We start from the raw sequence: 14607 nt of genomic DNA, 5'->3' as shown, positions 1-14607 counted from the left end.
ACCAGGGATTGAAAACAAATTCTCAGTTTTCTGCTATTTGCCCCATTTTTACCTTGTGAAGTTTTATACACATTTGCTTTAAATAACTTTATACTACAGTCTCATTGCCAAATTCTCCCAATCGTTTTTCCAGCAGGGAAGCAAAGGATTAGCTTCAAGATTGGTCTGCACCTCACGCTGGTATTCTGCTCAGGCAATTAATAAGGAAATAAACAACAAAAGTGATCAGAACTTTCCCAAAAATCACAAGGACTCTATCTATTGTATCCACCACCATTCTACTTTCATTAGGGAAATAATCAATCTGCTTCTGATAGCAAGAGGATAAAAATTGTTTTAGATTATGCAATAATACCATATTAACAGCTGATGCCTAACATTATTCCCACCAAAACCATGCTAAAACAGACATTCCTTATTAGTAATGTGAGGGTAAAAACTTTGGACAAGACTCAGCAATTAGTAAAATAGCAAGTACCACACAAAAGAAAATCATAATTAAAATGTTTAAATTACTTTTTTAATGTCAGCTTACAGGACCAGAATGCAGCTACTTCACCCAGATGACCTTAGCTCAGTCCTGTAATGATGTCACATTAACCACAATGTTGCAGCACTTTAGTGCACGTGGTCTCAAATAAAACTGAATTTTAAGCTTCACACTGACAAAACAACTTTGTTATCCCCAGCACAAAACTGCAGAGTAAGGAACTGGAGTGTGAGCAAGGCTGTTCAGCATGGGATAACAGGCATGCTCCTTGAGAGCACTGCTGGTTTTCAACATTATCACTGCCATCTCTCTGAAATGGCTCAAACTCTGCAGGGCAGTGCTATAAAACCTGCAGAATTCAAGTGCTATCTTAGCTTCTAGGAAGCCTTTCTTTTAACAGAATTTGCAAGCAAAATGACAGGGCTGCAAGCCATAAAATGCACCCAGAGCACTTGCAGGTGCAGCAATAACCAAAGCACCTGCAGCACTGCCAGAGGAGAGTGGAGCAGTTAAACACTGCTCTCCTGATGGAAATCTAACTACCAACAATCAAACCTCACCTGCTACAGTCATTCCAAGGCCAGCCCAAATGGGCTAACCATCTAAATGCAGATCCTTTGGGGCAGAATTCAGTTGCCTAAGTGCCTGACACCAGAATGACTCCTGAGCTGCCCCAGGGTGTCCAATCTGACCTCCACCCATCTCTCTAGACAGATGTTGTCTCCTGCAAACCCTGTGTCATTACCTACCAGGCTTGTAGAGATGTGCCAGATACCACTGGGCAGCTAAAACAGCATTAGGAAAAAGCTGGGGGTTGTTCAGTTTCTATTTGTACCCCACTAAAAGCCTATCCCCTTCTCTAAATCTATACCAAGTGTAAGGAATTGCACTGTAGTGCCCAGTTTTAACCACATCTGCCCCAATTCTCAGGTAACAGCTGGTTCCCTACAGGTTCTATGTCATTTCTTTGCAACATTGTCATGGCTCCTGAGAAAGGCTAAGAAAAAGCAGAAAGGAGGCCAGCTCCCCAAAAGTCACATAAGAGATCATCCCATTCATCAGTTGGCCATGGAGAGAATCTTTACTTACTTTTGATACTTTCTTCTTCGATCCTTCACTATTTTCTGCTTCTTCATGTTCCTTGACACCTTGAGTAAGATTTGTGTAGTTGACCAACTTGCCAAGCAGAGATGACACTTTTGGTCGTATATCAAGTTCTTCCTGTTGAAGAAGACAACAACTCAACTTCTGCAGTTCACAGTATTTCTGACGACTGGCTGGGATCATGCCTTCCTGGGCATGCCTGAGGCTACCAGAGAACACACCAGGAAAATCATCCAGGGAATGACAGAGTATTTCATTGTGCCTGAACTACTGATGAGAGATTTTAATTTTCTTAAAGGAGGGCAACTCTGATAAGAAAAGGCTATGCCAAAATGTCTGCACCATGAAGATTATCCTACTTAGGTGCTGAAAAGTATAATTACAGCAATAATGAAGTCTGAGCCTTGGAACGGTAAGAAAATGAATGTGTACCTTGCATGTATCTCTAATGTCAACTTACATCAACAGATACACTTTTAAAAAGGTCAAGTTGCCAAACAAATCAGAGATTTAGTGATTAAACTCTACTCATTGTAGACATGCATGCACTCTGACAATTTTATTACATTTTTCAAACTGTGTTATCTAATTCATGTGGATCTAGACAAAACTCCCAAAAGCCACACGTATGGAGGGCCTCCCACCTTTATATTCATCCCATCCAATTTCTGTTTCTGAAAGTTCAGGGGCAAGAGGGGAATAAAAAAGCCCGAGAACAAATCTTTCCCTTTCTCTTTGAAATTAGAAAGTTTTACACGTCTGATAGCACAGTAAGGAATGCATGGTAAAGAGTAACAACTTCCACACAGGAAATAAAAACCAATTGAGAAAGACTTCACTGTCTGCATCTTTATAATATCTTTAGGTATCACCTTGAACAGTTTCTGGTAGGATCAGTAGCATATATGCTTTGTACATGATGCAGAAACTGACCCCAAACAGGATCAACCCTAAAGGAATGCCATGAGCCAAGCACTCCTTTTCTTATTCTTTCCTCTGATCTGACCTGCAGTTCACATGTTTAAAAACCTGTTTACAATTCCTTCCAGAAAGGGGTTGAGACAACATGTACCTCCTGTTCAGCAGAGCAGCATGGCCTTTGGGCTTCTCCTCCCTCTACTGAGTCCCACAGAAGAGCCTGCACACCTGGTGTGCTCCTGTGTCATCACTTACAGTAAAGTCCCTCCATACTTTCCAAAGGATACAGTTATAGTTCTGCCTCAGACCCAGCTGCTCACCACATCTGAGCTCTGCCACCACACAGCAGCTCCCTGCCTATGGCACCTCTGACAACAGACAGACACCCACAAAACAGCCACAAAATGTGGGGGAGAAAGATGTGCTCAATCACCCCCATCATGGATGAGCACAAAGCACATTAGAAGTATAAAAAAGCTAGAAATTACCTCAAACAAGGCCAGATTTCTGTCATAGTAATCACCTCCCTTGACAGCTTCTGTACTATTGAGGAAAGGACTGTTTTCTTTATGGTTGCCATGACCTGCAAAGAAAAAAAGAAACAGGTTTTGATAAGCAGAGAAAGAGACTTTGTGACCTTAACAAATACATAGGGAATAAACTAATTTGGTTAATTTAATGTTTCTTTTTAGTATCTCAAGTTATACAATGTAAGCAATATCAAAGGTTTTACACTTAAGGTAGAGTTATTTCTATTTCTACTCCTCCCTTTCATTAAAATAGGATAAAAAGTCACCTCAAAGTAAAATTTACAAGCAGGGTCACAGCTACAATGCCTTTATTCTCTAGTGCTCACTTCTGTAACTGTTTCCTGTATAGGGCAGTGACAAGGACTGGGACAGTTCCTGTGCATTTAGAAATCACTGCTAATGATAACAGCAACTTTTGAGCTGTATATCCAAACCAATTAGATACATATTGTAAGACTGAACACTTCAAAGATTAGGTTCTCTAATGACCATACAGGTAAACAGTCCCCAAAGCACCCCCTCCTTTTTATTTTTAATTGCTTTTTTTTCCACTATGCCCACTAATCCCAGACATTAAAAACCCTCGTGCCTTTACCCACACTGTGTTTTAAACATTTAAGCTGTGCAGTCTTCAGGCTCCTCTTATACTTTTAAATTAAAACCTAATATCAGGTACATTAAAACCAGAGCATTCACATATGCAATGAACAATGTTTAAAATAAGATAGCATGGAAGATCAGTAAAGCTTTCTGCAGCAAGTAGTAACTAAAAAAGAAAAGAGAAAGAAAAAAAAAATGTCAAGGGTACTATAGTTTAAAATAACCTCTGAAGGAAAAAAAAAACTAAAAAAACCCAAGATTAAATTGATTTCCATCTTCAAAAGTTCTTGGACTTATGTCTCCCATTACCCTCTGCTCAACAAACAAAACTTCTTTTCTTTTGTCTGTACCTCTTCACTCCCTGCTCTTTCAGCCAATACAAACGAATGATTTCCAAGAGCATCTCCTTAAGAAAGGATTCATCCAAGGAATACTTTTTTCTATTTACAAAAGAAGTAACCGCTATAGCAATTAAAAATTAAATAAAAATAAATTATTATTTCAAATTAAAATACTCCAAGTTAAAATACTGTACACTGAATGCACCAAAAGCAGGAGATTAAACAGCTGGATTTTTTTGTGCATATTTTCAATGATTAAGGTAATCAATTCAACAAGGCTACACTAAATTACTCTGATATAAGTGAAGTGAAAATATCTCTGCATTTTGAAATTTGAATCAACTTACAAAATGAACCTAACCAGCAAAGAGAAGAGTCCTCCCCTACACACACAGTGATCAGCACATAATGCACTGTTACAAAAGTAATTGTTATAAGCCAAAAAATTATGATAACATTCAGTCCTACTCTTACTGAGGAGAAGGGATGCATGGAAAGCAGCACAGTTTTCTGGAAATTGCTGACAGGTGCTTTGAACAAAACTATTAGAAAGACAATATTCACAGAGAACAGAGGAATTTTAAAGCCTCTGGAAGTAAATACTTAGTTGACCAAACACATATGTAGAGAGCAGTCTGCTGTGTTTATATGCCTACTGCCTTTCTCACAGCTCTGACAACTAACCCCAAAATGTTCATGAGCAGCTGCCTTGAACAAGTGGGCTCAGTTTATCTGCTGGCCCCACCTACACATAAGACATGCTCACATTGCTGTAACTGTATAATTTTTTACACTAGAAATACATCAGTAAGCTTAACAACACAGCATCAAAATCAAATGGTTATTATTAAGCTCAGCAAAGGTAAAAATCTGCAAAAACTGCTAGCTTGCTGTATTTGTTATGCCTATACTGGAATATACCAGATCAATTTTGCTGCAGTGTGTGCTGCAGTCTCCCCATCCTGTTGTGGTTCAAGTAGATTTGCAATTTTTGCTGAGGAAATGGAGTTATCTGCCATATACCTTTTACTCATTAAATTGGACACAAATGATGGTGCAAATTATTACATCAACAGAAATACTGTCTGCTTGATTCTTCAGGACCCTGGTCTCTGCAGTATCTTCTCACCAATACACTTATCAAACACAGCAACTTTGGTCTGTTTCCTCAATTCCTACATACTATTCAGAAAATCCTATATACTAGCTCTGGTGACTGAATGCTTGAAAAATCAGACTGATTTTTTTTTAATCACTGAGTGAGTTTTAAAGTAATTCTTTGCTGTCTTAGTGCTTGTTCTTCCACCAGGAACCCTACCTGATCACTCAAGTCAGTACAATGGACGTTCTTTTACTTGTAATGCTTACAGAAACTCTTAATCTTTTTAGGTATAAAATCCCGCTGTTGCCAAGATAATTCATATATTTAATCTCAGTTTTTTGAACAATAATTGTTTTGTTCTTTCAAAACGCCCTTGTTACCATAATCCACATAATCTATCCTTACTTAAGAAAGATTACTTCAAACTATCTCCCTAAGCCTGACAAAGCCCAGTGACCTAAGATGAATCTTCAACTTAACTGGTATTTTTTAGATGCATCTTCATTTTATCATCAGTGAATTTTTCACAATTGGTCTCTTCAGAAGATCTCTCTCTCTTTCTCTAGGAGCTTCCATCTTCTCTCTCATTCTCCATTTACATGTCCAAGCATCACCCAAATCCTTCCCATTAAACTCTCCTTCCAAATTTGACCCCTTTGCACACTGGCTTTATACATCTCCCTTTGCCCAGGAAATCCAAACAATAGAAAATTCAGTAGAACTAGTGGCTGGAAATATAGGATTGATTTTGCAATTGCTAGGGCACATTTTCCTCTTGTGGCTTTTCAACATATTCACAGCACTAGCTCCATTATCCTGAAATAACATACAGATTAATTACTGCAGACAATGCAAAAATAAAAGTGAACTTTCCTACTGATCTAATGAAGTGCCACCTCAAGTCCCTCTCAAACAGAATATACTTTCAACAGGAAGTGAAGGAGTGTAAATTTATAAGCAAGTTCTTTACAATGACATCTTAGTGCCACTTCATCAATAAGCAGAATTGGCTGCTGCAGAGATGTGTGCTAACTCAAGATTACTACACTGCTAACTTAAATACAGCTAATTAAATCATAGTCAAAAATCACTTTCACCATTGCTGCATGTTCATTGCAATCTCTGCCTTTACAGACATGTTCTAGATAATTTCTCTCACTTTCTCTCTTCTCATATTGTGTCTCCCTTTCATGAGTAAAACCTCCAGCAAATGACCATTTCCTCAACAAGAATCACAACTGTAATTTGACAAAACAGACCAGACTGCAGCACAGGACAGAAACCACACTGCAAGAAAAAATTTGTCTGGTATATTCTGTCTGCCAGTGAGCAACAGCAGCAGCTTCAAAGAGACTTACTTGCATGGGAAGAGTGTGTTATCTCCATCAGTTTTGGAAGAGAGCAGATGTGACCTCGGAAAGCTACCCTGGGGAATTCTTGCCCCAGCTTCACCCGAGGACAGTTTACATTCTGAAGCATGAAGTCTCCTGGGCAAGCACCATCCCGTGACATGCGCACAGTTTTCCACATTCTTAGTTATCAAGTCTTTGGTCCTGGCCAGTAGCTATGTGGTGTTAGTTTTCATCATGCAAGACTGCTTTGCAAGGAACATTTCTTAAAGAGGGAGCTAAATACTCTGCAACAGAGAATAATTTATTTGCCTTAGTCCCTAATTGATCTCAAATTTTGAGGCATTCAAGCTGTATTCCAAGTAGGCTAATGTTTCCTCTTCACTTGTTTCATTGCTTCTCAGTCTTCATTATCTTTCAGTAATTAAGGCATTTTATTTCTGAGTGCTACCAGTTCTCTTCCAAACCAAACCAAAGATAATTCTATTTGCAGCCACCACTTCAACTACACAGTTCATCTAAACATCTCCACCATAGTCCCCTGAACATTCTAGAGCTCCCCAACTCAGATATGGCACTGGTCCATAGAACAAGTTTCTCATCCTGTGGATCACCTGAGTTCCTTAAAACATCAAAGATGTTCCACGGAACAAAACCTAAAAACCTGACATGTGCTTACTCCCACACATGCAAACACACAAACTCAGAAGACAGAACAAAAGCAATAAATGGATGTCCAAACTTTTGCTTCATAGCCAAGAAAAAACACTGTGACTAAACTGTAGCAGATATTCTACTGAATGGTTTTATTTTGATCTTCTCCAAAAGGTTAATTTTGTCTTTATATAAAAAAAATAAAAATAAATGAAGGATTAAGAACATGGAGGACAGTATTCATGTTACTGCTTTCCTTCTGGAAGAGGATTAGGCCAGACAGACACAGTTTCACTGCTTGAGCATGCTGAATGCAAGTCTTTCATGCAAGCCATTGTGTTTTCTTTAGTAACCAAGGGACGAAAACCAGAATTTAGAGAGAATTACAAAAAAAAGACCTATATGGAAGTAACTAAAAGACAGATTAGCAAGGATAAATGAAAGCTGAACAATTAGACACAGTGAGACTATTGTAAAGACCAGGAAGCTTCACAATGATAAGGTCTACTCAGCCAGACTAAGATACCCATTGAGAAGGTGGCATGACTTGACCTGTCAAGGTTTTATTCTTCTCTACTGCCAGTTTCTAAACTCCCTTACAAAAAACCACCACTCCCCTACTCCATCACATTCAGGTAAAGAAGCAGAAATTAGTACATCTTTCTAGAACTACAGATTTTTCCATGAGGACATGACCAACTCAGAGACGCTCACCTACTTCTAAGGGAAACTTTATCCATCTGGCAAGTTAAGACATGCTGAGGGGAGAGACAGAGTCTGACCAGCTTTAGTCTGGCCCACACAGCAAAAGAGAACAGAACAATGCCAATTAAGCTACTGCAAGGTTAAAACATGAAAGAAAAAGCATGTTTTCTTCTGAAGAGGGCTGAGCTTTGATAAGAAACTTCTGCCACTTTGCTTCTACAGGCACACAGCTGAGCACATGCCAGGTGGCAGAGGCACGAACACCTCAGGAGGAGCACAGCCTCAGACATGCCCTGCAAGCAGGCAAGCAGGACAAAGCTCCAGACACTGCTGTGACCTGTGAGGATGGCATGCAGGGCTGCCAGAATCCTCCCTGCCCCAAATACCAAGAGTTAAGTGATAAGGCTAAATTTCTTCAAATAATTTCAGTTGAAATCAGAGTACAAGTCAGAGTTGGAACTGAAATGCTCGGCTTGACAAAGAAACACACCAGTTTATTTACCCCTTTAACTAACAAACAGCAGATATTTCCTAGAAAACCAGCTCAAAGGACTGCCCAACACTCCTCCCCTCCATGTAATTTAATTTCTGGAGCAGCGTAAGAGTTAATATCTCACCTATAATTGTACTATGCATGTACAGACTCCTTCGTGTACACCACAGTAAAAAACATGGTGATGAAACAGCCTGTCTAGCAGCTAACACCACATTTTGCTGTTATTCAGACACTATTTCACAAGTATTACTGGCCACAAAGCCTGTTATAGTTAAGGGCACAAAGTTTCATGTACAGAGAATGCTACTTGATCTGACTTTTTTTTTTAAATTACAAAAACAAAACAAAAAAAACCCCATTCATACTTCTAATATTTCTACCAGTAACACTGGAATCGAAGATGAGAAATCAGAGCTGATACCCAAGGCAGTGCTTTGGGTTTCCCTTAGTAAAAGCAATCTAAACAGCAAGCAGTTATAGCCAACTAATCACACAGGCTCCATTAGCTGATCCCTGGAGTGCCTCTGCTGTACATGCACCCTGACATGCTGCAAATTACCTCTGAAGAGAGTCTAACCTAAATAAAACCCTAGTTTACAGATGTTTAAGGTAGGAAAAATGTATCCCACTTTGGAAAGCAAGTTAGTTCTGTTCTGATTTATTTATGCTTTCTCACATTTTCATGTGTCAGTATGTTCTGCAAATTTCTACACAACTGGTAGTTAACACAGCATTTAGTTTGGTTTTTGACCACAAAATCAAAATAGGTTTGCTACACTTAACTGTTCTCACAAGACCTAGAAGCAAATGAATACACCCAGCTTAGGTATTCTACTGAAAAAAAAAAAAAAAATTAGAGAAACAATGGGATTGCTCCAAACAGAAATTATTGCACAATCAGGTTTTATTAGTCACATTATTTTGAGGGCATTTGTTCACAGCCTTATGGATAAAATTTTAATATAAAAAGCTGTCCATGTCCATTTTTATCACACTTTGGGGTTTTGGTTTGTTTTTAACACAGTTCTTGAGAAAGCACTTTCAAGATGTCAATAACACTCGCACTGTTCCTCCCAAAGGCTGTGTGATGTTCAGAGTGTTCTGCTTATCACCCACAGGCTGTCAAGACCTGCAGCTCTGAGTATTGCTGAGAAACAGAAAAACCTCAACAATCTTCCTGGACTCGGCCAGCAGTCCAAGAACCCTTGTATCTCCACATTTCAGCAGCCAAGCACTCTAGAGTACTGCTGAAGTATATCAAGAGCCTGTCATTTTAGGATAACCTAAGAAACATGCAGATGACAATTTGATTTCAAATACATTCCAAATCTGCTTCTTTTTATGTGGTTCCTTACATGTGGCTGGACTAAACAAAACTCTTATTCATTCCCAGAACTGTTATGGAACATTTCTCTTGGTTCATTCGCAAGACCAAATAATTCAATGCACAATTATACTTTTGCAGATATCATTACCTTGAAATTTCATTAACAGAAATTAGACATTGCTTCTTTTCTTAAATTACTTTCAACAATTTAGCAAAAATCCTAATCCAATGTCAGCAGCAGTCCGAAGTAAAGATAACTTTAAACAACAATAAAAAAAAGACAGCCTATTAGAAATACTTCTTTCTCCATGGACAACACACATACAGTCTTAAGACTCATTACATGCTACACTGCAGTACACATTTATCAATAACAGTTATGGCACCTACAAAAGTGACACAAAGCATAACTGTACCAAAAAAATGAAACAAAAAGCTGTATTATTGATAATACATTCATTCCTCTGAACCAGTTCAGAGTTCAAAAGATGGCATTTGCTTTTGCTCTGCTTGAAAGAGCAAAGAAACAGCAGAAACTTTCCCAGACAACAACTTATGCAATAGTTAGGCTGCATCAGAGTACAAAATTAGGAGTGCAATTAAGCACAGATCTTGGATTTACTAGATCTGGGATTTACACTAGATAAACATGGGTGAAGTTACTATCAGAATTCTACTGTACTTTGCAAAACTAGATTAGAGAACAGTCTCACCAATCGAGTTGGCTGATTCTCTGCAACTCGAAGGATTTAACAATTTAATAATCCAGTGTTTCAGAGCACCTTGACTTTATTCTTCAGTCAAGATACACTGATAGTTTCAGAACACCACAATTCTTTTAGGTGCTAATATCAACACAAAGTACTTACCCTTCAGCAATAGCTCTTTGACATTTTCAGTAACTTGGTTTACCATTATTCTTCTTCCTGCTCTTAGCACATGCTTTAGTAAATCCCTCCTCTGTGAAGTCCTGAGGATTGCACAACTTTAATAAGATTGTATTCCCAAAAGAACTTTTTCTACCTGCTCTGAAAAAGTGCTGGCTGCAATGTTCAATTGGACTGATCTCTTCCAGGAAGCAAGAGTTTCTTACAGAAAGCTAAGCCAACACTGATATAATCCTGACATTACAATCTTTTCAACACCAAGAAAATATACAAATATCAGGATCTTATAGAAAATGCTACTTGTCAAATCCAAGCCCAGCCACGTTTAAGAGGCACACTGCCTGCTGTTTGCACACTTACTCAGAAATGTGCCACAAATCTGCCGCTTGCTGAGTGTGGAATCAGACAGGGATTTAAACCTGCTAATGCCACCAAAAGTGTAGCTCTGTGACGTTAGCCCTGCAGGCATTTCAGCTTTCAAGTGAAAGCAGTGATCTATTTCTTTCCATCTTCAATACGTTAGAATATGATGACCCATTAATGGATGAACCATATACAAGACCACAAAAAATAAAAAGGCAACAGCAGGATGAAGTGGGAGGTTTATATGATACACAAGGAAATACTAACTTAATGATTCTAAGCACTTTGTAATTACCAGCACCCCCATCATTCTGCCCATTCACAGGGAGGTCCTCTGGATAGCAGCACAGACCACACTGAGACTTATCTACATGATGGGGCAGGTGCAGTCACCGGGAATACCTGTGTAATTAAACATGCCAAGTCACTTTTGAGAAATTGGATTTAGGAACTCACATCACCTAAAAGCTTTCATAATATAACTTGTCATTGCCAGATGAGAAAAAACCACTATAAAAACAACCTTTGTATTTCACTGTAATCCACTTCAGAGGTTCTTTCATGTGGAACAACTCCAAACCATTTCTCATGACTATCCTCCCTGAAACTCCATCCCTTCACATGCATGAGGGCACCTCAGATACAGCACACCCTCGACCAAAATATAGGGAGCAGCATTCTGGCATTTTCCTTGCCTCAGGAAACACCTCTTATCTTGCCATAAAACATTCTCACTTTCTCTGAAAGACTGCAACATATACATCTATGAGGCCAGCATGCAGATTCCATGTGATATTCAATTCAAAGTCACCTTTCTCTCTGACACCAAACACAGAAAATTGTTTTCATGGCTTCACAGTACAAAAGAGAAGAAAAAAACCCAAAGAAGTCCAAAAGACACACACTACAATTTTGAACACACCTGCCCCCTGCTCCAGCTCAACAGAGGCCAAAGAAACAACTGCACAGGCACAAATCACGGAGGGAGAGAAGGCAGATGGGAACAGCAAAAAAGCCAGTATTGCCACCAGCTCAAACTTCCTACAGGGAACAAGTGGAAAGAAATAAGGTGAGAGCCAGGATGCTAGATATGCTCCAAACTTACAGAAAATAACAAAAAAAAAAAAAAAAAAAAGAGGTTTAATTACTGTTATGTACATTCTATGCATTGCATACTACACAATGTACATTCACAGACATCTTTCCTGGAAGACTGCAAAAAGACCTTGGTAACCCATTGCAGCTTATTGTGAAACCCTGATTGTCATTAGTTTTCAGTCAGTTAACTCATACAGAAAGTGCTGAATATCAGATATTTCTTAAATTTGAGAAGTACTGTGTTCCATGTGGAAACAAAGTTCATGAGAGATTTTTTTCAAGCCAAGGAAGAAAGAAAAGCATGAGGGTTTTTTAAGGAGGAAGGGGTGGGGGGTGGGGAGAAGAGTTAAGCCTGTATATGGTCCAAGGCTGAAATCCAAGGATGACATTTCAGTATGAAGTGCTATAAACAGTGAAAACTCACTGTAAGCTCTGGTCATAGTACTTACAGAAAGTACAAGTCAGCATGAGACTTCTCCAAGGAAAGGGAGTCACTCCTTCCCACTGCGCTGAACATTTTAGAGGGTGGAGAGAGCTCTGACATTGCACATGATAAACAACCACTGCACTTCTAAAACACAAATACTTTAACACACATTTACAAAGAGTCCACAAGTCTTCCAAAATAGCACAACACGTTTCACACAGTGCAACTCAGCACAGACCAAAATAAAGTCGGATATCTGGAGAAGTCACAGTGGCTTCTATCATCATTTTAGAAAAGGTTCATCTGTTTGCAAGAGCATCAGAGCAAAGTGAGTATAACACATTAGCTTAGAGCAACTCCCCAAGGAGCAGTCGGCAACATTAGATCACTTTTCTGCTCCACCAGTCAGGAATTAGGCAGCTGGAGCACAATCTAAGTCAGAAAAACTCCAAGATGTATAATAGTCAGTTTGCTCCTGCTAAATATATGCTTCTACCACAAAGTCTACAAGACAGTGTCTTAAAAGGGCAAAGGCAAAAAGGAAAGAATAAATCATTCTCTCTGTGTTGCTGTGAGTTACTGCTTTAAAGCTCCTTGCATCTGTGCTAAAAAGCATCTTGACACAAGGCAGAAAATCATCCCACTGTCTAGTTAGATGGAATTGGGATTTACCAAACATGGCCCAACTGTGCCTCCTTTCACGTTTGGCTACCATGTCCCAGAAATTAACACCTGACATTGTCAATGAATTTCCTGCAATACAGAGACACATCAAAAGTGAGTGGTTTGTGTTGACCTAGGCAAAGAGGTCCATGTGGGATCTGAAGCAAGGGTTGGCTTGTGATGCTCTCAAAACAGCTGTGCCCCAATACAGGGTGCAGAACACAAACAGGAATCCAGGGAAAGGAAGAGATCCTTTTGAGGGGAGATGGTCAAGTGGTACTACTGCCGAACACTTCACACTGCAAAATCACAGACTGGACAGTTAAAACCTTAGCATAACAAAGCCAAAAATATCCAGGAGCAGTAGGTTCTAAAATCAGACCTGCAAGACTTTTAACAAACTTCTACCTTTGTGTCAGCTCTGGACACAAATAGATACTACAGCAAGTAGTAGGAAAAGTAAGATCAATTATACTATTTGGAAGAGAATCAGGAAGACAAAGCTCCTGAATGCAAAGGTAGAAGGAGAAAGAGTAATGAGTAATCCACCAGAGACAGCAACAGCTATGTCATCCTCTTGAATTACCCTTAGTCCTGACTCAGATCTGACCTCCTACATGGAAATCCAGAGGTGGACTTCGCACACAGTAACTAAGCTCAGGGCTACTCAGCTTGCAGGCAGAGACAGGGTCATAAAACAAAGTAGCATTGCCATAGATAATTTTATGGAAAACAATTATACTCCAGGGCATTAAAACTGTGTTTTACTGCAGCAATCAGCAATTTAAAGTATGCAAGAGCAAGTCTCAACAAGCTTGCCCTTCTTAACTCAGCAAATGAGCAGCTTCTAATGGCACACCATAAAAATCTTCTTTTCCTTTTGACATGGAAGTGAAAGTCAGAAGTTTGTGTGGTCTAACCTGCTTCATGATAAGAGGGTAAATGCAGTGACTGAATGATGTTCTAAATCCCTCAGATAAACAGAAGAAATTGCTGGCTCCTGGGAGGAGATGAAAATGAAGGTTGGTAATTAGACTGTAGGGAAAAAAACCACGTAGTTTTGTTGAGGCATAATTACCTCAAACCTATCCATAGTGCAGCATGCCTCTGCCCTACACACAGCTCTGCGTCATCCTCCTCTGCCAGCATCTTGTTATACAATCCCTGCCACAGATCCCTGCCAGCCAGCCTCCACCAGCAGCTCACAGCTTTGATTCTCATTTTCAGAGTAATCGATGGATTGCATCCTCATGACAGTACAGACCACGTGCCAATCAATGAAAGACTTGAGCTTCTAGGACAGTGCAGGTCACTCGAGTGGAGTGGAGAGAAAGGGCAAAATTTGGCATTCTGGATTCCAGAGGATGGACCTGTGGAAATGCTGGCACACTTGCTCACAAAGGAGCTCCCAGGCTTCCTGGAGCAGCACTGTGACCACCAATACAGGTGGGATGCTGACCATCCCTTCACCAGCACCAGCCATCTCCTCCCTCACCCTGTGCCCAGCCCTGCCTGGCACTGGCTTCTCATCTGCTCAGCAAAATGCTATTTCA

At 39.6% G+C, this 14607-nt stretch overlaps 1 protein-coding gene across 4 annotated transcripts in view; it reads right to left on the bottom strand.

The window, feature by feature from the left end:
* SLC12A4 (solute carrier family 12 member 4) overlaps positions 1–14607 on the bottom strand; it is a 45139-nt gene that overhangs the window by 22860 nt on the left and 7672 nt on the right. For 3 of the 4 annotated variants that reach the window (XM_085071833.1, XM_085071834.1, XM_085071836.1), the window contains 2 exons: positions 3001–3095; positions 1580–1711 (listed from right to left, as the gene is read on the bottom strand). In XM_085071833.1, coding sequence (XP_084927959.1) covers positions 1580–1711; positions 3001–3095 — 227 coding nt within the window. Of the gene's footprint in view, positions 1–1579; positions 1712–3000; positions 3096–6443; positions 6722–14607 lie in introns of all 4 variants that reach the window. The other variant, XM_085071835.1, reaches the window with a different exon arrangement.

Source organism: Lichenostomus cassidix, chromosome 11 (assembly GCF_008360975.1).
Source record: "Lichenostomus cassidix isolate B80296 chromosome 11, HeHo_3.0, whole genome shotgun sequence".
NCBI lineage: Eukaryota > Metazoa > Chordata > Aves > Passeriformes > Meliphagidae > Lichenostomus > Lichenostomus cassidix.
This window is presented reverse-complemented; position numbering and strand designations above follow the sequence as displayed.